Source organism: Diaporthe batatas, assembly GCF_019321695.1.
Source record: "Diaporthe batatas strain CRI 302-4 chromosome Unknown Contig00003, whole genome shotgun sequence".
NCBI classification, from domain to species: Eukaryota; Fungi; Ascomycota; class Sordariomycetes; order Diaporthales; family Diaporthaceae; genus Diaporthe; species Diaporthe batatas.
The window spans coordinates 1437421-1458774 of record NW_025408550.1 but is presented as its reverse complement, the minus strand read 5'-3'; the positions used below and the strand labels follow the sequence as shown (position 1 = coordinate 1458774).

Below are 21354 nucleotides of genomic sequence, written 5' to 3'. Positions count from 1 at the left end.
GAATAATGTGATCTTCTCCTTACCCCCCCGCAACTGTTCCCTAAATTCGTGGGCATCATGCAGTCTTCCAAGTCCATCGCCGTCCTGCTAATAAGGTATGGTGAAGCATCCGGGGCGATCAACGCCATCATCGCTGAAAAAAAGAAAATGGGCTGATATATCTCCTGAAAGCTGCTTTGTAGCGGCCTTGCCTCAAGGACATAGCGACGAAACACCTGCCCCGACCACTCTGCCTGCGTCATGTACCGTTCGGCCCACCGAGATTGTGACAGTTACTAGCACACAGGGCTGCACAACATCCTGCGAAACTTCGAAGTCTACTCTTGAAAAAGACAGTCAGTATCACCCTGGTCTAGAAAGCAGCGTTGAAATTCCTGGGGATCCATCCAGTCTAAAGCAAATTAGTTACGGTTGAGTTTCCGTGCGACTGTGAAGCAGAGCTTGTTCAGCCGGTCACAACGACTGTCTGTCCGACTGGCCCGACTTGTTATCAGATACATGTGAGTTAAATGCTCAAAAATAAGAGAACGGAAATTCGCGCACCCAGAATCGGAAGGCGCGCACCCTCCCTACTATTCAGCCAATCAGAGTACAGAACCTCAAAGTCCTTACGACTTTAATAAATAAGTGTTCTTCGTGATTTTAAAGGCCATAAATAGGGTGGGTTGGTCCTCTGGGAACTTGGGTCGTGCCTACCGGCCCTACTCACGGCCCTCCGCTATGCTTCGCGCTCCGGGGCTCGCCCCCTTCTCCCTAGCCGGCCCTTTCGTGGAAGAAGTCTGTATAGAGTACTTCTTAGTCAGCAGATGGGTGCGCGCCTTCTGATTGAGGGTGCGTGAATTTCCGTTCTCAAAAATAATTGCTCATGAGACACACATGGTCCAAGATAGACCCGCTAATTGATCTTTTAGTACCGATGGCTCCGTGTGCACAGCACAAAGTGCTATTCCTCGACTTCCACTCTGACTCCGACTCCCACGTCGCTATAGATCTAGTGCCTGAAGATCGCGGCACGGTATGTAAATCAAATGCCGTGCTCAGATCGGGCCAGAGCCTAGAAACTGTGGAAATGGAGCTACAAACTACTTGAATTTTGCGAGGAAGGCGAATGTTGTCAACATTTGAAGGGTATCTTAGAAACATTAATATTATTCATTATACTGCTCCTAGTTGATGAACTGTCATGTATTGTTCTGTTGGGGATATTGGCCGTTACTGATGAATCATGTAAAGAAAGGCTTGATACCAGCTTAATACTGGAAAATACACCTATTGTGTCCATGTCCTGAGCTGTGACCAAGATGCGACCCAGATGCGACCCATGTCACTGGAAGACGGACTTGCGATGCGAGACAGTCATTCTGAAAATCAGCTCATGCAACAGTTTCAGCCACTTGGGAAAATATTTTACAGCTCCTAACTTTCGAACTTCTAAGTTTGCGGCTTGTCTCCTCCCAGTATATACTATGTGTCGAACTGATTGGCAAGTCTGCAATCAGATCGGTGACAGTCACTGACCTTGGACCGGTTACATGCATTTATTTGTTCTTATCACTGGCTGTACATCTTGGCCATTATACCTAGGTACCTAAAATAACCGACCATAAGTATATTGCCTATGAGTCTAGGGCTGCCTTGTGCGGAAGAGCAAAAGACGCTGCATCTCACCATTTCGAAACACTTGCTCGCAGCTGCAGCGTGCTGGCCCCGGAGGCTGGACGCCTCGACGTGGAACAGAACTGGCTTTGCCCCATTTTCCCTACGTATTATTTATATTCAAGTGCAGCCCATTTTGGTTCATCGCGCCAGTCGTACAATATGCAAGCTGCAGCACTGATTTTAGTATGAGAACGGATATTCGCAGGGCAAAAAACGGATGGTACAGGGCAACTTTTTTTATATAAATTATTACTTTTTACTTTATATTATAACTTTAAAAGAGATTTAAATCTAAGCAACAAAAAGTACCTTATAATATAGTAGAAAAAGTAAGCTATTTAAAGGTATTATTTTTAAAATTCTAGCTTTAATATTTATATAATTATATACTATTATAAAAATAAATATTATTTTATTAAAATAAGATTTAAAAATATACTAATAATTTCTAATAACCTTTTCCTTAATATATAATATTAATTGAATAATAATAAATAGTAAAGAACTTTTAAAAATTAATATTTATAGATTTTACTTATAAAAATTAAAAAAACTAAAAATTTGCCCTGTACCATCCGTTTTTTGCCCTGCGAATATCCGTTCTCTTATTTAATGAAGTCTCTAGCAGAGGCTTCCCCGCCAACTCGCGCTCATGGTTCGTTTGGAGACGGGTGACCAGAGCCTGGATCGATTGTTTGACTGAGGCAAGGCCTGTCATTTCCTGCAAGTTCTCCCAGGCGGCGCTCTTCAAAGTCGAGCTCGGTAGAGGCCCGAGAAGGTCCGTTTGCGTCAGAAACATGTCGTCAGCAGATTTCTGAGACCTCTTGCTACTGCTCAAACGCTCAGCTTGGCGGAGGAGGACGCGGCAGAGCGTGTTCTGAACCTCTAGAGCGTTGGCAAAGCAGCCGCTTCCTCGGCCACGACCAATTCGCCTGCTGAGGACCCTCATGCAGACGCCGTTCATGCCGCCTTCGACAAGCATCTGGCCGCGGAATTTCGGATGCAGTTGTCCGATCAGGATTAGGTGGAGTTCCACATCGGTGAAATCGTCGAAGCTGAAAGTGAATGGAACATAGCTTCGAAATGATGGTGACAGGCCCATGAATGATTGCATCTCGTCGCCTGGCCCCGTAAATAGGAACACAACATCTCCCTGGAGCCGCCGGACCTCATCCATGAGATAATTAAAATTCAAGCTCTTGTCTGCTATTTTATGGGCTTCATCAATGAGGATTATCCCTCGTGTGCGGCAACGGTCTTGCTCGTCACTGTCGGTCAATTTGAGGCGTTCGATGATTTTGCGAACCTCAGCAACTCCTCCAGAAGCCAAATGCGAACCGGTGGTTTTTTCAAATGAGGAACGAGGAACGATTTGTGATGACGATAGGAACTCGGCATACAGCTCCGCAACAGTGGACTTTCCTGAGCCCGGGCCGCCGATGAAGACTGCCCCGAGTCTCTCTTCTGACAAACTGGCATTTTGACGTCGAGCAGTGGTGACTAGGTCCTTGATAGCCATGAATTGGGACTTGGGCTTCTCCATGCCAACAAGCCCCATCAGGGAATCTAGGGCCGCGTTGTGGCAATTCTGCTGGGACTTTTGTTGCTCTCAGAGTTGACCGGCAGGCGACACGACGGATAGCCAGCCCCTTGTTTCATCTTTTGGTTGGCTATCTGGAGGCGTGGCTGCAGGCGACACAGACTCCTGGGAACATCCAGCTTGTGTAGGTTTAGGGGAATCCTCGGCGTCGCTTGGTTTCTCCGTCGTCTTGGCCGCCGTCGTCTTGGCCGCCGTCTTTGTTTCTTGGGGGTGGAAGAGGTCCAAGTATTCAAGTACGATGACGATGTCAGCAAAGGTCATCTGGGAGCTGGACCCTTTCTGTTTCCAGGCTCTTCCCGTAAGAAGGGTGACAGCCTTGTTTACCTGACCGGTCGACCAGATCTCCTTCCCAAAGGACTCGTAAGTTCTTCCACGTTTCGCTGTAGCCCAGTCCGACGAGTATGTTAGGAGTTCGACACAGAAAACATCTGCAGGGAGGCTAGATCTCATGAGTCGACGCATGCGTCGGGTGTTGATGATGCCTGTCCGTATCCTGTTCTGGAGGTCTGAATCGGGAATCTCGCGACAGTCAGCGGTCACGGTCAAGGCTTCTGTGCAGCCAATAGTTTTGAAGTACGTCCTGCCGGGCATGTAAAAAAGACACTTGGTGGACAGGAGGACCGTTACGGCTTCACCCTGCTGGCGTCTCTCTCGAACCATCTCAATCAAGCGTTTCAGAACGTATAGCTCCACGGCTGCGTCCACAAAAGAGCAGTCCATCACAATGTGGACCAACACGGCATCGATGCCATCTCCTTCCTGCATCTTGACATCCCTTGCAGTCGCAGCCGCAGTGAGCACTGTTGATAGTGACTGACGGCCGCGAGTCCACGATTCTGTGTCGGTATACTCCTTGTCAGGGAGAGCGAAGAAATGCTCCAGAAAGGTCGTGAAAGAGTCCATGTTCGGCTCCCAGGCTGTGTTCGAAGAGGGTTTTACAGTCTCGTTGGAGACCTCAGCTCTTTGTTTGTCTTGCTGGTAGAATCGCTTCCAAGCTCCTCCAATGTTTCGAGGTCAAGGTAGACTACTAGTAGCGTTAGTCCTGTTAGGTAGAAGGGGGGAGGAGGTTAGGGGGTTAGGGGGTTAGGAGGTTAGGGGGTTAGGAGGTTAGGAGGGCAGGAGGGTGGGAGGATGATAATAGGGAGGTGGGAGGGTAGGATGGCGGATAGTAAGATGGAGGTAGGAGTATGAGAAGGAGTAGGTTGAGAAGTTGGAGATTTGACGGTACGGCGATCCGTGATGAGTGAAAAGCGATGCTTACTCAGGGATATCTTCTGTGATGCTTTGGTTGATTGCACAATTGCTCGGCTCATCCAGGCCGGCTCCAGCATGTATGTTCTGCTGGGAGTCCCTTGCTTTTCCATACGAAAGACAATTGTCGAGTTCCTGCCAAGCCTTCCGTCGTTTTGAGGCATAAATGACGCGCAGATGGCATCGCAAAGCTCCGCAAACGTCTTGTGTTGCATCCCATCTGGGGCCTCACATGCAGGGTGTGTTTTTGACTCTTGAAAGTCCTGAGCTGTTGTGATATTCTGTTCCAGGAACCAACTGGGAAGAGTATACGCCTGGTCAGGCTCAACGGCGGCTGTTTGGCTGACAGCCATTGTGGTTTAACGCTGCGCGCGACAAAGGTGTGTGATAGCCTCTTGATCTCTCATGGGTTGATGTCTGATGGGGTAGGAGGCTGGAGAAACCCTCCTATGGCTTGACGTCTTGTAGGATAAGGTCGTTTTGGATGACCTCTCGGCCTCTTGTGGGATAGCTTCTTGTGGGATGTCCTCTCGTGGTATAACCTCTCTTGGGTGTGATTCAGTTCTGGTTGGCCAACTTTTCTTTTTGGCAGTTGAGTTCTGTTTGGAACCTTCTAGTAGGTTCGACCTTGGAAGCGAAAAGCTTTGGAAATGATCAGTTTGGTGGAGGAATGCTATGGGAGGAGTTGAAGGAAAAGATGCCTTGCTTGCATTCAACTCAGGTGGGGTTTGATTGACTCATCTTCATCTTTTAGCTCCCTTATTTACGCTATAAAACTGTGCAGGTAGAGGAGGTACTTAGGTAGCTGTTCTGAAGAAAGGGCAACGCATCCCATTTTCTAGCGACCTCAACATTTCTCGTGCTAGAGTCTGCGAGGGTGACATCTCGTATTACAGGCTTAGACTCGGCCGTACTTGTTGGCCGTGATCAATGCTGTTTCAAAGCCAACCAAGCAAACGCCCACTTTTAATGTTATTAGCCACAGGAAATTAAGTTTTTGAGATTGCCGTTACCTAGGTACCTCAATTCTGCCCTACGATTTTGAAAAGTTGCAATGTTGGACTAGAAATCCTAAAATGGTGAAAGTCCTCGCTCGACCTCAACAAACCCATAATTACCTAGGTAAACCCTGCCTAGGTGGTTTGTAGCGATCACCTTGGAACACACAACGTGTGCAAAGAGGATTGGTATTTGTCCAATATTTCGTCTAGTAGACACCAGGAATCCGAAGGAAACTTTTCAACCCTGGAGTCTCATCATACACAGCCAAGTGCAGCTCTGAGGCAAGATCACAGCTTCCAGACAACACCACCGGTGAGCCCGCATCATCATCGGGACATCACGTGCAGCTCACTCTGCCTTTTGTCGAAGATCCGGTGAGCTGTGTTTCAACCCGCTGGCCCACTGGTCTTTGAAAGCTTCCTCCCACCCGCTTCGCCTGTCCCTTCAAGGACTGCAAGAACACATTTGGCACCACAGTAGGGGGCAAATGGTACATACTTGTAGCCCTAATGGACAACATGGCGATTGACGGCGTCCTGGATGGCGTGCATAGCCGGAGAGAGGTCGTCCGGCTGGGCTCTAAATTTTCTGCGTCTGGCGCTCAGCCGGTCAACGACGATGACTATCACATGGTGAAAGTTTCCATCTCAACCAGGCTGGACTTGATAAATACTTCTCACTGCACCAATACGCAGAGGCCATCATCCTCGATCTGTTCCAGATCGAGGCCTGGGAGTGCTGATCCCTCCATACACACCCTTCTGGACAAGTTGCTGAGAATGCCCACCCCCCTCGGCCAGGCCCGAGAGCCGTTCCGTCCTCATTTTTGGTCTCCCCTCCCTGCATCGCGTATTTCCCGAACCTGGAACCTGAAAGCATTGGGACGGTGGAGAACTTTGCACGGAAGTGATACCTACCCTAAATCCAGAGCTGGAAATTTTCGCTGAGTACGCCACGCGGGGATAGGGCGAATTTGCCGTTGAAGTGACTGCAAATGTTGTGTGTCCTGCTCCACTCGCAGGCTCTCATGCTGTTAGTTTTCGAGTTCGGGCTTCGATCTATCCACCAACTCTAAGCTACAATTTTTAAAGCTCCAAAAGACGTTATTCCGTTTGATATACCCTGCAGCTGCTTTTCCCATTATCCCTGGAAACCACCTTACGTGAGTGTTTCGCTAAAGTGCTATCTTACTAGGATCAAGGATTGTAGCATTCTCCTACACGAGAGTATCTAGTCGGAGAATATCCTATGACGGGTTATCCAATATGGGGGTTTAAACATAGGAGGCCTGTCAATAATTGTTATAGATCGTGATGTCCTAGCAAGACTTGTGATTTAGCGAAATATTTTCTGTTCAGCAAGTACAGATACTTTCCTCTTCTAACACTCGGATTAGGCAGACTTGTCATGTTGATTCTACAGCAGAAACATGTCTGCTATACTCTTTTATGTGTTTCAAGATGCCGTGACAGCAGCTAATAAATGATAGAAGCTAGATTGTCTGTCTGTGCTACAATTATCAGCATTAATTGTATGGTTGCTTGTATTGGTAAATCTTGGCATAGTGTGCTGCCATCCTTAACATTGCAACACTCCATTCGTAATAGGTAATAGGTCCTGAGAGCAACCTTGGGCTAAGGTCTTATGCTACCACCAGGCACGTCTTGCACCGTGGCACGTACTTACCAAGCAATTAGGAGGTCTTGTCAGTCGTAAGGTGGCTGACTATGTATAGACCTATTTGATAGACGCAAAACAACTCAGGGTTGCAATTGAAACGCCCTCCCGCTACGATAGTGAAATTTCTCAATCGATGAAATATTGTTGTGGGGAGGGTTGTAAATTGCTAACATTGAAGGTGGTCTAAGTTAGCAGCCTCTACTCCTGCGTTGGGACACTGTCATTTCCGCTCCTGATTCCTCCTGGGTAAGCTGAAAAAGAGTGGGCCGTGCGGCAGTGGTTATTTCTTGAAGGCTGAGAGCTTTCAGGGCAGACGGTACAGCAGTTGAGAGGTAGAGAAGCCGTCCGGAGCTTGAGAGCACTGTGCAGTTCCAGAAATAGATCCGCACACGAACAGATGGATCATGCTCAGATGCACAGAAATATCGCATCCAAATCTCACATGACGACATGTAAAGGTATGACATCAAGTTTCTGCTCTTGATCAGCCGGTGGCGTCTTGTCTCAGCCGCTGAATCGTGTTTCGGTTTTGTTGCATGAGATGGACTCAGCAGCATGTGTTCAGGTGTTGTGGCCCCCCATGCTAAAAGTGTTAGACCCATGTCTTGGCAGATTGAAGGTAGGACAAGACTCGACTTACATAGGTATTGTTTGGCAGCAGCTGTCTCAGTATTTGGGGTTCCTTTGGGGTCCATATGAGACAGACCATCCAATCGGATCACATATTCCTGACGAGTCTGTGGGGGGTAGACAATGGACAAAGCAAAGACATGCTACTACTCAAAAAAGGCATCGATCCCTGCATAGGTGATACCTCACAGGACAAATCATTGCGGACTTGCGGCTGGACTGTTGTGGTGCTCCCTTCATGTAAGCACTACAAGTTTAACTGTCACGTAAGAGCTGGAGAACGGTCAATATATCTGTGCAGAATCCTCTCCTGAAAAGGAGTATAAATCTGTGGCCCCGCTCAACTGTTCTGATAAAGAATTCTGTACGAAATTTCGAGAAATGGCAGACTCAGCGAGGTTTTCGGCCCGCTCATATCAGCATTCATCTTCTACACAGGCCATTGGCTCAGAAGACAAGCAGCGGATACCGGGGACCATTGACTGTGAAACTAGGCTGGACCCTGATCAAGCCGTTTGTCAACATGTCTCTGATCACCAGTCAGTCACCTCCAGCGGTTGGAGGAAGCCAGCACCATCTCATGAAGACAGTAGTGATGGAAACATACCTGATCTCATTACCGACGCCAGGGGAGGTCCTGCGGATGCTCGCAGTGAGGAGTCTCCAATTGTCTGCGTTGGAGGATATTCTCGCATAGCAAAATTGTCACAACCGTCAGAGAACGTTCAATCCCCCAAGCTTCTCAAAAAGTTGCGAAATCACTCTCACCCCCGATCCGAGTCCTTGGTTGAGTCACCAAGGAGTTGGAAAGTCTTAAGACTCTGGAGATGGGAGGTTTGCAATTGCGTTCTTGCCAGTGGGATTCTTGGATCAATTTACGCCATTATATGGCATTACGACGACCAGCCGACACCAGATTGGGGAACCGCTATCAACTTGAGCACTTTGATTGCATTAATGGCCACTCTTCTCCGAACGATGCTGGTATTTGTGGCGGCGGAGATCATCGGCCAGGCTAAGTGGAGTTACTTTGCCAGCAATGGACGGTCAAAGCAAACCGCCCCTGAGCGCCGACTGATCGAGACGAGTCATTTCAACGATGCGAGCCAGGGACTGCTAGGTGCTCTAAGACTTCTACCAACAATAATAAGGGACCCTGCTACGTTGACGGCGGTTATAGTCACGATTGTCTCGTTGGGAACGGGCTCCTTTGTGCAACAGGCTATCCAGACGCAGCAGTGCCAGTTCCCAGAGGCAAGTATTCATGCGTCTCTCCCAATCTCTAGAAACTTCACTTTCGACAGACATGATAGGAACAGTAGCTTTGGGCCTACCGACATCCCAAACATCATCGCCGCTTTGGTGTCTGCATTCGCGCCGGACGGCGAGACGGCCTTGCCCATAGGTGCCGAATGCTCCACCGGCAACTGTACTTTTGAAAATCCGATTGGAGGAGTTCATAGTACCATGGGAGTATGCACCTCATGTGCCGATACATCGTCGCTGATTGCATCAACCGGGTGGCATTGGGTCGGTACTGAAACCGCGCCCACAGACCCTGAGCCTGATTCACCAGCGGTGAATTTCTTCGTGGCTAACTATAGTCTTCCAAACGGAATGTCAGTTTCAACAACATTCACAAACAGCAGTAAAGGTCCGAGCAACGACTGGAAATTTACATACTTAAAAGTATCATCGGAGCTATTGGGATTAGAGTGGGCTGGAGATCTGATCAGCTCAGAAATGAAAGCCTTATCCTATTGGGCCTTCGCAAACGTGACCATCTTCACACCGGACTGGTTTCCAACGAACTCGGGATACAAAGACTATATATCGACAACATGCACGCTTTACCCTTGTCTCCGTTCATACCGGGCATCAATCACCTCGGGGCAGCTAGATGAGGTTCTCCTCGGGACGGTTCCTGCGGTGCCAAACGTAATGTCCGGGTTTCAAGGCTCCCCAGACGAGATAGGCCAAGAAATGCAGCAGGCAATGCAGGAGATACAGTTCGGACAATGTAGTCCTGATCTGGATCCGTACGGGATTCTACATAACTGGTTTCGCTACTATTCCGCATACGTCGGAGGACACACATGGATTCTAAACACCTTGATTCAGGTTATTCAGTCTCCCTGCCTTGTCAACAACACGATCTGGACCAAGGACAATAAGTCTTCCACTTTCGACACGGAGCGCATTGTTCTTCTTCACGCGGACTTTGAACCCAATGGAACCCGCCGTTTCAGCATCGAAAACACGACAGCCCCACCAGAATGCATCCATAGCATGGATTTTACGGTGTACCAGTACTTGCGAGACATTATGAAGACCAACACATTCAATGGAAGCTGCCTGGTATATTCGAATGCTAGTGACGTCAAGGGCACTACTACGGTCGACTGCAACCATGCCTACTGGCTTGCGAGATTCTACGGCGACGAGGGGTTGACGGCGACCGCTGTTATCAAGCAGATGGAAGCATTCACAGATCGTCTTTCTAACAAGATGCGCATGGGCTTCCTCAACAAACCCGAGGCCGTGCTCGGCCAAGCCCTCCAGACGAGGCTATGCTCGAGAATTCAGTACAGCTGGCTGGCTTTCCCAGCGGTGCTCGTGGTTGCTACGAATGGGTTGCTTGCATGGACCATGTACCAGGGTTCTCGGCGTCAAGGCCGCGTGATGGTCTGGAAGACCTCGATCCTGCCCTTACTGTTCTACAGCCAGCGATTTGTTGTCCAGACTGCAGGGGACGTTTCGGATGGCCCACCAGAGCCGTTGCAAAGAGACGAGAGTGCTAGGGAGCCACTTCTGGATCTCGACCAGATGGAGGCGGAAGCGAGGCAACGAAAGGTACGCTTCGAGGTGTTTCACTGATATTGTCGGCACAAGAAATTTTTATCTTGTACTTGAGGCAGAACTAGGGCACCAGCAGTATGGATGATGCACCAAAATCAAATGCTACACAGCTTCAGAGGCCCAGAATAGAAGGTGGTTCCAAACATGCTTCAAGTTTAGGTGATAATAACTATCCCGCCCAAATGCCTCGCTATGCTGCCGCAGAAGAAGAAGACGTCCGCTACATGCTATCCTCCATCTGCCTCGAGCGGGCCTTGAGGAAGCCGTCGCGCTCGGACTTGCCGCCGCGGCTCTCGAGGCCCATGCCCCTCTCGACCCACTCGACGCTCCCCATCTCGGTGAGGCGGGACAGCGCGCGGAAGAAGGCGAACGCCTCCTCGTCGTTGGCGAACAGCGCGGACCCCTTGAGCCGGTCGGCCTGCTTCCCGGGGTCCTCCATGATGTCCTTGATGACCTGGCTCACCTCGGGGGCGGCGCCGCTGCTACCCCCGCTGTCGTGACCGCCCGAGTCCCTGAGCAGCGACTCGGCGATCTCGTCGCGGGACGTGAACAGCTCGGTCAGGGGCTTCTCGGTGGTGAGGACGAGCTTGGCGTGGGACTCGTAGACGGCGTCGATGAAGGTGATGAGGCGGCGGGCGAGGTCGCGCTCGCGGATGGTCATGCCGGGGACGTCGGTGACGACGAAGGCGTCGTAGGACCGCGTCAGCTCGATGAAGTCGGCGGCCGACTTGGGCTCCCGGATGAGCTCGTCAAAGGTGAACCAGGCGCAGCGGCCGCTCACGCGCGGCACGAAGATCTCGCGGCCCCAGACGTGCTGCACCTCCGGGTGCGGCTCCGTGGCCTCCGGGTCGCCCAGGAAGCGGAACCACTTCTCGGCGTGGTCCGCGGCGTGGGCGTCGAGGGGCGTGTGGTACACCCCCGACGGCGGGCGGGGGATCTTGCGGTAGTCTGTTGGCGAGTCGAGGTTTATGACGTGCAGCCTGCTCTTGAGGAGGTGGATCGCGGGCACGAAGGACTCGCGCTGGATGCCGTTCTTGTACAGCTCGTCGGGGTGCCTGTTGGAGGTCGTGACGAGTACCACACCGTGTGACATGAGGGCCTCCAGAAGCCTGTGGTCCCGGATTATTATATTAAATCCAAACAAAGAGTTGCGCCGAGGGAGGTGGGTGCGCCTACCTTCGCAGGATCATGGCGTCGGCCACATCGGTGACCTGGAACTCGTCAAAGCACAGGACGTTGCCGTGCTCGGCGATGTCTGCAGCAACAAAGGGCACGGCATCTATGTCGTTGCCGTGCTCCATCTTCATGCGGTGCAACCGGCGATGCACGTCCTGCATGAAGTTGTGGTAGTGTATCCTCGTCTTGGAGCGGACGGCGCTCGGCAGGGTGTCGTAGAACAGATCCATCAGCATGGTCTTGCCGCTGCCCACGTCGCCGAACAGGTACAGGCCTCGGGGCAGGTCGGCCGGTATCTCCTGCAGGGCGGCGGCTTTTGGCTTGCCGCCCCCGAAGAAGGAAAAGAGGCCCTTTGAGGGCTTCAGCGACTCGAGGGTGGGGTGGACGACGGGCCGGGCCTTGTAGCGGCGGAGCTCATCGTGCAGGTGTTGTAAGCTCTGTATGATTCCTGTTTCGTCGCATGTCAGTGCATGCGCGCCAAGTCGACAACTGTTTCGTTGGGGGGAGGGAGAGAATTGCCTCGCTGGTGCTCGTCGTTCTTCAGGCGGCCCTGGGCCACGCGGCGATCGTATTCCTGTATAGGGCCGAAGTCGTCGTCGTTGACTGGAGGTTGTTAGCGGGTGTGAACAGAACGTTGGGTTCCTGTCGTGTGTCCTCCGGAGCGCACCATTTTCTGTGGTCGCAGTGGCCACTGAGGCTTGCCTCGTCTGCGCGGTGGTCCCGAGTGCTGGGAGAACTGCGCGTGTCGGTTGGGGTTCTGAATTTTGTTGGAGTGGCCGTAGGGTTGATGTCTCTCTTGAGCGACTGCTGCTGGTCCGTAGCGATCTCGAAGATATTGAGCGTTGTCTGTGGCTTCTAAAGGCGAGATATGGCCGAGGGGTCGAGGCAACGGCACATCTCCGTGAGGTCGCTCGGGCGGCGCATGCGCGCATTTTGGAAGGGCGCGAAGAGGGTCCTGAGGGTCCTGAGGGGTCTGAGGGGTCTATAAAGTTGACTCTAAGTCTATCCCAAGCACGAGAAGCATCGCAGGCAAGCAGGCAGTGATCGGCGCCGCGGGGGTATCGAAATACAGAACAGAGTACAAAAGTACAAAAATAGGTTGGCTAAGTAGACGGTCGCGGTTTCGGCATTTAATTGAGGAGGAAACAGGGCTGGCCCACCGCTCTCGGTGCTACTATTAAAAATGACGGATCCCAGTCCCAGCCCGCTGGTCACGACCGTGCGACAGGGGCAGCCGGGCCTGACGTAGCCTGGTAGTCTGTCTTACGGCTAATCACATGCGCCTGCTTTATCTTAGCGGCATCAAGTGGCAGACCCTGAAAGTCACGCCCAGTAGTACCAACCATTACTGCCTTATAATTTAAAGGGTTTCTATTATGCTTAGCAGCCACCGTTCAATGTTACCAATTAACGCCTTGTCACCACCGACCACCGTGATGATGCAGATGCTATTATTGCCCCCCAAAATGCCACAACCCAGACTCGGAAACAATCAGTAGATCCCAGGCACCAGCTTCCACTTGACGTCCTCCTTGTACCGGCCCCACTGGTCCTTGTACCGCCGGCTCATGTAATAGTCGAGCGAGACGATGCCGTTGCCGATGAAGTTGTGCACGTGGAACGCAACCGTCGCGGTGCCGGCGACCCAACCGCCAGCCGCGAGGGCGTACCCGCCCCTCCACAGCGTGTGGCCGGCGTAGTTGACGTGCCTGGCCCAGCCCCAGAGGCCCGACCTGCACAGCTTCCCCCGGTGCTCGGGGTCGTCCTTGAAGCTCTTGCGCTGCAGCTCCGAGCCCGTCTCCAGCAGGATGCCGAGCACGTACAGCACCGTGCCCACGGCGACCGGCAGGGACACGCTCGTGGCGCGCGTGCCGGGCACGTGGACCGTCAGGGGCCTCGTCGAGAGCGCGGCGGAGGTGGCGGTGGTCAGGAGCAGGAGGGAGTTTGCAGTGTTGAACAGGGAGTTGAACGCCGAGATGATGGCGGCGGGTTTCGGCTGGAATTCTTCCTGAGATATGTAGGTGAGCCAGAAGATCTGCTTCGCCGCGGAGCCGACGGCCATGCCCAGCAGGATGAGGCGCTCGAGGGGCAGGCCGAGCCGGTCGATTATCCTGAAGCCCGTCCGCGTGACGACGGCGGCGCTGAGGGGGATGGTTGATATGCCGAGCCGCGCGAGGAACCCCGTGCCCAGCCCATGCGCGAGGATGCTGTACTGGAGCAGGGGGTCGAGGGCGCGCAGCCCGATGAAGGTCGAGGTGCCGAGGGGGCTTGGGCCCTTGACGCCCCTGGCGATGAGGTCGGCCTTAGGCCGGTATGGCGGTGGTGATCCGGGCATCGTGTGCTGCTCGTGGCTTCATGTGGCCCGGGGGAGAAGCAGCAGGTGAGTGAGTGGAACGGCGCAAACTGCGACAGGAGGGGGGGAAATAGTAGGACAATAAAACAAGGTTCGCCATCTATGATGCATCAAGTGAGACAAGTCATCATTTTGTATCGACGACGAAAACGGACGCTAGAGCCATCGGGACTTGTCTGAGCTCAGACTGGGCCTCGACAATCAGACCACACATGTGAGAGCGCGGCTGAGTCGCAGACAGGCTTTGGGCTATTCCCTGTTCGTGATCGAGCCTCTCAGCCAGGGCCAAAAGAGGTAGTCCGGGGTACACGCAGATGAGCGAAACACCTGATAAACGGGCTCGACTACCCGGCTTCCTTTCGTGATGGGTGATCGTGGCACCACCCGCCCCCGACATGTCATTTTACTGGGGCCAAGAAATATGCGGCCCCCGCCCGCGATCCTGAGGCCCGGCACACATGATATTTCTGGCGCTGATGACCTTCCGGGGCGGGGTGGGGAGGAATCTTGACCCGAAGCCTAAAAACGTTTTCCAAACACCCAAGGGCTGTGAGCACTGAACACAGACTTCATTCTGGCGACGTTGAACCGACGGCTGCTTAGTACTGTGTGTTAGGCTGGATCCGTCGTGTTGGAAGCTCCGAACCTTGTTTCAGCCTGCGTCATGACGCAGGCCCTGTTCCCAATATTTGGACTTTGCGTTGAGTATAAACCCACTCTTTGAAATGGATGTTGCCTGCTGGAATTGAGTTGCATCTGCACATCTAGAGATACTTGACGTCTTCACACCTGCACTTACACCACACATGCAGCGAGCTCGGATAGGGCGGCCGTGTAAGTGCAAGGGTAGGCGCATCTTGGTACGTCTGCACTGTGCCGAGATCAGGACTCATCTGGTCAAGCCAACCACGATCTTGGCAGGTCATCAGTACGGAATCTATGACCAATTCTTGCTGCTTTAAACATGTCCAACGAGATACATCTTCAATCGATATCGTAACCGTCGTTGGGTACGGGTGTACAAAGATACGCAGTACAACCACAATAGTGCCTCGGCACTTGGCCTCGTGCGTCTCGGTGCCGGGATCGGCAGATAAGGATCTCGTTTCAGGATGTTTGCGTCATTGGCTGCCTGCCAGCCCTGCCCGACCGCGGCGGCTGCGTGTGACCGACGGGACTGACTGGTGACGGTCAGATAGGGGACTAACCCGAGTGATCCTCGTTGCCTCGTGAGCACCAGGGGCAATCCTCCCATCAACACAACAACATCCCAAGCATCCACCATGAGACTTAGCACATCGTCCCTCGTCGCCCTGCTGGCCCCGGCCATCTCCGCTCGTTTCATCGAGCGGACAGAGGGCAACAACGTGCAGCTGTACCCCGAGGGCGTCTACGAGGAGTCCGCCGAGAAGTTCCTGGTTGAACTGGCGCCCGGCGACACCAGGTGGATCACAGAGGAGGAGAAGTGGGAGCTCCGACGCGTACGCCCCTGTGCCCCCCGTCCCATCAAAGACGTCTCTCCCGCGGGCGTATATCAGATGCTAAACCAACATGCGATCCACAGAATGGCCAGCAGTTCATGGACATAACCGAGACCCAAGACCTGGGCGCCTCGCGAACCCGCGCCCTCGCCAGCGTCGTCTTCCCCGCCAAGGCCTCCTTCCAGGACGAGGTCAAGCCCCTGCTCAAGAACCTGTCCAAGACGGAGATGCACGAGAACCTCGAGAAGTTCTCCAGCTTCCACACCCGCTACTACAAGTCCGACTACGGCAAGCAGTCGTCCGAGTGGCTCCTCAAGCAGGTCAGGGACATCATCGCGGAGTCGGGGGGCGCCGAGGCCGGCGTCCACGCCGAGGCCTTCCCGCACTCGTGGCAGCAGAGCTCCATCATCGCCACCATCCCGGGCCGGACCAACTCGACCGTCGTGGTCGGCGCCCACCAGGACTCCATCAACCTGTGGCTGCCCTCGATCCTCGCCGCCCCGGGCGCCGACGACGACGGCAGCGGCACCGTCACCATCCTCGAGGCGTTCCGGGTCCTCCTGGGCTCGGACGCCGTGCGCGGGGGCGGGCTCGAGAACACGGTCGAGTTCCACTGGTACAGCGCCGAGGAGGGCGGCCTGCTGGGCAGCCAGGCCATCTTCTCGGCGTACGAGAGGGGCGGGCGCGACGTCAAGGCCATGCTGCAGCAGGACATGACGGGCTACGTCGAGAAGACCATCAAGGCCGGCAAGCCCGAGAGCGTCGGCGTCATCGTCGACTACGTCGACCCCAAGCTCACCGAGTTCATCAAGAAGATCGTCGTCGAGTACTGCGACATACCCTTCGTCGAGACAAAGTGCGGCTACGCCTGCTCCGACCACGCCTCCGCGTCAAAGGCCGGGTACCCCTCGGCCTTTGTCATCGAGTCCGCCTTTGAGGACAGCGACCAGCACATCCACTCCACCGACGACACCATCAAGTACCTGTCGTTTGACCACATGCTCCAGCATGCCCGCATGACCCTCGCCTTCGCTGTGCGTATCTTTACCTGCTTGCCCCTGCCCACCGTGTCACAAGGCTTGACGCTAACTTTCGGTGACCCCAGTACGAACTCGGCTTCACCGACTTTGCGAAGCTCAAGGGAGGGAGCGCCGGGGTCGAGCAGGAGTTGTAGGGGCATTATTATGTGGCATTTTTACGTCTGGATTCAGACAGGAGACATTGGACATTCTCTCTTGAGCTGCAGGCCCGCACGTATCCGATGGGGCCGGACCACCAGGATAAGCACTGCACTGGATGATAGACACATCAGCGTATGAAAGATTCCCGGGCGTCCTCGTCCACACTGTTCACGGTCGTTTCGAAGTATCTCGATATAATTTCATGGATCGTAGTTTGCATCGTATCCACCCGTGCAGGCAGTGAGAATGGTCTTGCTCGATCTCCCGGGAGGTAAAGTGGTGTTCACGAGCCTCTCAACCGGAGGCTATATGGTAAGGTTCCGGCATTGCTGACTTCTGCTGAGCTCTTCCCAACCTTCATCAGCCCGCGGCTGAGTTAGACAGCCCGGGTGCTTGGATTGATGTTTGCCCCCTCGCAATGAGCTGTGTGACGACCAAATATTGATGTTGAAAGTATCGATGCGGGCTTGCCAAGTTATGTATATACATGAACGCCCTTGCCGCCGTACAAGAAGCAACTCGCCAACACGATGCCCGATTTCGCGCTTGCAAATCTATTGAATGATGGCTGAACAACTTCGACGGGGCAACTGATCCGCGCGTCCCTCCATTGCACCAGCGTGCAGAAATTCTCATTCGAACCCCCCAAATTAAACCCATTAATTCCCAGTAAGTCCCCCACTCCTCACCCACAGATCCGGGAGGCTCGCCCGCCCCGACCCGGCCGGGCACCTCCCACCAAAAGAACACTCCCAGATGGTCCCCCGGCAAGGGGTCGTACGCTGTTGTCAAAAGTGCCTTGAGGTGGCTGGGAAATGAATGGTTCGTGGGCAGACGTGCCCCCCTGGCCAGCCATGCATTTTGAGCGCCCGCCACCACCGGCTCATACGGTCGGTCCTCTCCCGGCGTGTGCGGCCAAGTCTCCTCCCAGCCCCGCGATGAATGAAGCAGCTCATGCCCAGCACGATGACCACGATCCCAAGCACTTCCAATCCGACCCAACAGCCCGGGGCCGTTTTCTTTTTCCTTCTTTTCTCGCCAGCCTGAAACACCACAGGCCGTGCATCGGGTACCGTCGGCCCCGAGGGTTCCGGAACATCTTCTCGGACCACCGCGCCCGGCTGATCCGCGCGGCTGTCGATTCCCATAGCTCCTCCCCTCCCGGGAGTCCAAAAGTGGTCGACATACGTGCCGGAATTTCATGGGGCATAAGGCTTCGTTCGTCTTTGGGGAGGACCTGCGCCCCTGTTGGCCCGGCTTCGCACTCAAGGTTGCGAGGGACCCTGGCGGCCGCAGCCGTCCACGTGCTGCCTAGACCTCGTGACGCGACACAGCGTGGGTGGGCTGGACGGGGTTCTGCCCTCTTGTGTCGCCTGCGAACTAACTCGTATTGGCCCTGCTGAAACGCTGCCCGCTGATAGCAGGTTCAGAGACGAGCCTATGATGTATATTCCCGGAACGCGCGGTGTGCCGCTCATCGCTCTGGGTATTGGTAATCCTGGTAGTGGATCCCCGGCACTTGGTTCGGATAGTGATCCTGGGGAGGGTACTGGTCCTGGGGAGGGTACTCGTGCTCCTCGATGTCCTGCCCGTCCCAGCCGCGGTAGCCACCATTCTCCCCGCCGTACGCGTAGCCCCTGTCGCCGTGACCATTATAAGAGTAATTGCCCCTGTCCCCGGGCCCGTACGAATAGCTCCTGGGCCCCTCCGCACCGCCCTGGTGGCGCCCGTCCCAGGAAGGCTGCGGCCGCAGCGACGCGCGCGGCATGGGGCTGCGCGCGTATATCCTCCCCGGGTCGGAGCGCATCGAGTAGGCCCTGCCCTCCCCGCCGCCGCCGCCGCCGTACGAGGACGAGTTGGGCGGGTAGTAGCCATGCTGAGGCATCGGCGGCATCGGCGGCCGCCGGCTGTGAGCGGTCCGTGTCGTGTAGTTGCTGCGCATGCTGTTGGCGCGCGAGCCGCCTCCTCCGCCGTCGTAGACGGACTCGGGCCTGGCCTCGGGCATGTCGAACGGCCCCCCGCCCGGGACGTAGTACTCGGGCTGCAGCGCGGGCTTGGCGAGCGGCTTCCGCGGCGGCGCGCGGTCGTAGTATCCGGGGCCGTAGCCGGAGTCGCTGCTCGCTGCGCCTCCTCCCCCTCCCCACATGGAATGCGCGTCCTGGTACCCGCCGTAGTCGTCGCCGTACTCGTCGTAGAACTGGCCCCGCGCGGCGCGTGAGACGACGGTGGACCGCTTGATGGTGGAGGCCATGCTGGGCAGCCTGCCGGGGCCGGTGCCCGATGGGCCGGCGTCGTCTTGGCGGTGCCACAGCTCGTCGCCGGTCGGGGGCGGGCGGATGGTGGGGGCGACGGGCCCAAAGGTGCCGGTGCGCATGTCGGCCGCGATCTTCTTCTCGAGCTCCCTGACCTCGCCGTCGCTCATCTGCTTCCAGCGGCCGCCGAAGAGCCGCCTCATGGTGCGTCGGAACCTGCGCAGGACCATCCTTTTCACCGTGTCGTCGTCGTCATGTCTCGTGGACGGGGTGATGATGTCGATCCCAGCAACGGCACCGGATGAGCTGCGGTGGCCTTGCTGGGCTTGGGGTGGCATCACCGGGTGAGTCAGGGTTGCGGGAGGTGAGTTGGTGCGAGTGAGTGTGAGTGGGCAGGCAGGCTGTGTGTGTACGTTGTGAGTGAGTGGGCTCAGCTTAGCTTAGCTGGAGAGTTTGACTTTCGGACCAGCCTAGGGGGCTGTGTGGGAGCACCAATCAAGGGGGTGGATGGTGGGTGCTTGGTTGGTTGAGCGAGGGGGAGGCCCGTATAATGGCACTTGTGAGACGGTGTTAATAAGGACTGGCTGGGTCCAGGCCCCAGGGATGTGGAGAGGAGAGGCTCAGAGGGGCTGGCCTGACGGATGGCCAAGGCCAATGTGCCTGCTGTGCTTTGGTGAGAATCCTGGCCGGATGGTGGGCCAGTCTGTCATTGCACGACTTGGAGATGCCGCGTCACGCAGGATGCTGGGCGTAGGGCGGACGATATTTGGTGGTGGGAGAGAGAGTGTGAGTGGTGTGTGGTGTGTGGAGTTGATGTGTGCAAGTTGTTTGTGGCTCGCAGCCTCAGCCGGTGGTTGATGTTGACTCGAACTAGGGTGATGAGAAGTATCAATCGACGAAAAAGATGCAATAGATTTCTCGAGTCTGCGAGTCTGCGAGTCTGCGGGTTTCAAGAATGGGAGCTAAAAGCGTTTCAGCGACCTTGACCGTAAACGTCAACACACCAGGGCATCGCTGCCTTGGAGGACCTAATGTTAGACCGTGTGGCCCATCTGCCGTGGACCGTGTAGCCGAGCACTAACAGGGAAATCTTGTTCAGGGAGGCATTCTGTCAATCAGTAACTTACCTACATATCTCCACCGAGACTGGGTCAAAGTGGTGGCTGGTCGCAAGCATACCAGTCAGTCAGTCCAGTCAGCCAGTCTCGAATCACTGATCGGAGTCCGTCTGTCTGCCATCTCCAACCTCCGTCCAGCCCAGCCGCTTCTCCCAAGATCCGCATAACCGGCAGCCGGATCCTGCACACTGATGCATCATGGGAGCTGTGTGGTCCGGCTCCCAGCTCCCTGCCCAGTCCATGCTGACCGCACACGAGCTCAGCACAGCTCTCTCCCTCGCTAGGCCCAGACCTGCGCACTGCTGCTGCCGTTGCTGCTGAAGATCGGACGGATAAAACGGACCCCAATCACCAGCCCGCTAGCGTGCCCGTGGTTGCGCGGTCTCATGCTCTCCGCTCTGGGCCATGCTGCCGATTGGATGAATACGCATGGAGCCAGCACACCCGCGGGCTCGAGGATGGACGCGAGTACGGGGGGGAGCTAGCTCTTGGTGAACTGAAGTCAAGTCCACACCCCCTGCCCTCAGAGCAAGACAAAGGCAGGTCGATGGGGTAGCATCCCGGGAAGCCACAGAAGGACCCTGGCTTAGCGGACGATCTAGGGTTTTCAGGGTCTTCCGCTGTGCACCAGCCTGCAGTACCCTCCCCCCTTCCACTGACCACCCCCCCCCCCAATGGCCAGCCATTCAGGTTTGAAGATATTTAAATGGATCAACTGAGTTCAATGCACTGCATGCAAGGCACGAGCATCATGCAATCGTCCACAAGGTTTTGATCGCTGCCTGCATAATCATCGAAAATGGAAGCTGGGAGATCATGGCCGAGGGACGTGTCAGACCGTGGTGCCCAAGCTGCCGGGTCTGCTACGTGGGACGGACTGTCGAGCGGGATAGACGGGTACATACCCCCTGCCCTTTTAGTCGACGTCATGAGATGCCTTTGACTTTTGGCCTCGTTATCGCCTGACCGAGCAAAACTGTCTGCGTATAAGGAAAACAGGCCAGTCAGAGAGGACTCACATTTTAGAAAACAGCGTCAGACCGCATAAATACTCGTAGAATCGAGCCATCAGGAGATAAACGGTGAAGTGGAGCCATCACTGCAGAATACCG

General features: G+C 54.7%; 6 protein-coding genes across 6 annotated transcripts; 2 read left to right on the top strand and 4 right to left on the bottom strand.

Moving 5' to 3' along the window:
• Positions 1-2212: 2212 nt before the first annotated feature.
• Positions 2213-4162, bottom strand: KVR01_002755 (uncharacterized protein; the record flags this gene model as incomplete). Its single annotated transcript, XM_044791453.1, has 2 exons — positions 2213-3225; positions 3280-4162. 2 exons carry the CDS (start codon positions 4160-4162, stop codon positions 2213-2215), a joined length of 1896 nt encoding a protein of 631 aa, XP_044647770.1.
• A 5678-nt stretch (positions 4163-9840) lies between these two features.
• On the top strand, positions 9841-10699 carry KVR01_002546 (uncharacterized protein; the record flags this gene model as incomplete). The annotated part of the gene is made up of 2 exons (XM_044789831.1): positions 9841-9845; positions 10174-10699. 2 exons carry the CDS (start codon positions 9841-9843, stop codon positions 10697-10699), a joined length of 531 nt encoding a protein of 176 aa, XP_044647561.1.
• A 202-nt stretch (positions 10700-10901) lies between these two features.
• On the bottom strand, positions 10902-12754 carry KVR01_003125 (uncharacterized protein; the record flags this gene model as incomplete). The annotated part of the gene is made up of 3 exons (XM_044792085.1): positions 10902-11790; positions 11858-12305; positions 12721-12754. The coding sequence occupies 3 exons, from the start codon at positions 12752-12754 to the stop codon at positions 10902-10904; spliced, it is 1371 nt and encodes a 456-aa protein (XP_044648140.1).
• A 595-nt stretch (positions 12755-13349) lies between these two features.
• On the bottom strand, positions 13350-14192 carry KVR01_002357 (uncharacterized protein; the record flags this gene model as incomplete). The annotated part of the gene is made up of 1 exon (XM_044782057.1): positions 13350-14192. The coding sequence occupies one exon, from the start codon at positions 14190-14192 to the stop codon at positions 13350-13352; it is 843 nt and encodes a 280-aa protein (XP_044647372.1).
• A 408-nt stretch (positions 14193-14600) lies between these two features.
• KVR01_003393 (uncharacterized protein) lies at positions 14601-17089 on the top strand. The gene is made up of 3 exons (XM_044789949.1): positions 14601-15691; positions 15775-16725; positions 16797-17089. Exons 1-3 carry the CDS (start codon positions 15494-15496, stop codon positions 16863-16865), a joined length of 1218 nt encoding a protein of 405 aa, XP_044648408.1. The 5' UTR covers positions 14601-15493; the 3' UTR covers positions 16866-17089.
• A 195-nt stretch (positions 17090-17284) lies between these two features.
• Positions 17285-20792, bottom strand: KVR01_003489 (uncharacterized protein). The gene is made up of 2 exons (XM_044789517.1): positions 20252-20792; positions 17285-20086 (listed from the first exon to the last, which is right to left on the bottom strand). The coding sequence occupies exon 2, from the start codon at positions 19460-19462 to the stop codon at positions 18347-18349; it is 1116 nt and encodes a 371-aa protein (XP_044648504.1). The 5' UTR covers positions 19463-20086; positions 20252-20792; the 3' UTR covers positions 17285-18346.
• Between the last annotated feature and the right edge of the window lie 562 nt (positions 20793-21354).

Coding starts and splice junctions, on each gene's coding strand:
- KVR01_003489 (XM_044789517.1), bottom strand. CDS start 19,462: ATGCCACCCCAAGCCCAGCAAGGCCACCGCAGCTCATCCGGTGCCGTT.
- KVR01_003393 (XM_044789949.1), top strand. CDS start 15,494: ATGAGACTTAGCACATCGTCCCTCGTCGCCCTGCTGGCCCCGGCCATC. Junction 15,692..15,774: donor AGAAGTGGGAGCTCCGACGC/GTACGCCCCTGT, acceptor TGCGATCCACAG/AATGGCCAGCAGTTCATGGA. Junction 16,726..16,796: donor GCATGACCCTCGCCTTCGCT/GTGCGTATCTTT, acceptor CGGTGACCCCAG/TACGAACTCGGCTTCACCGA.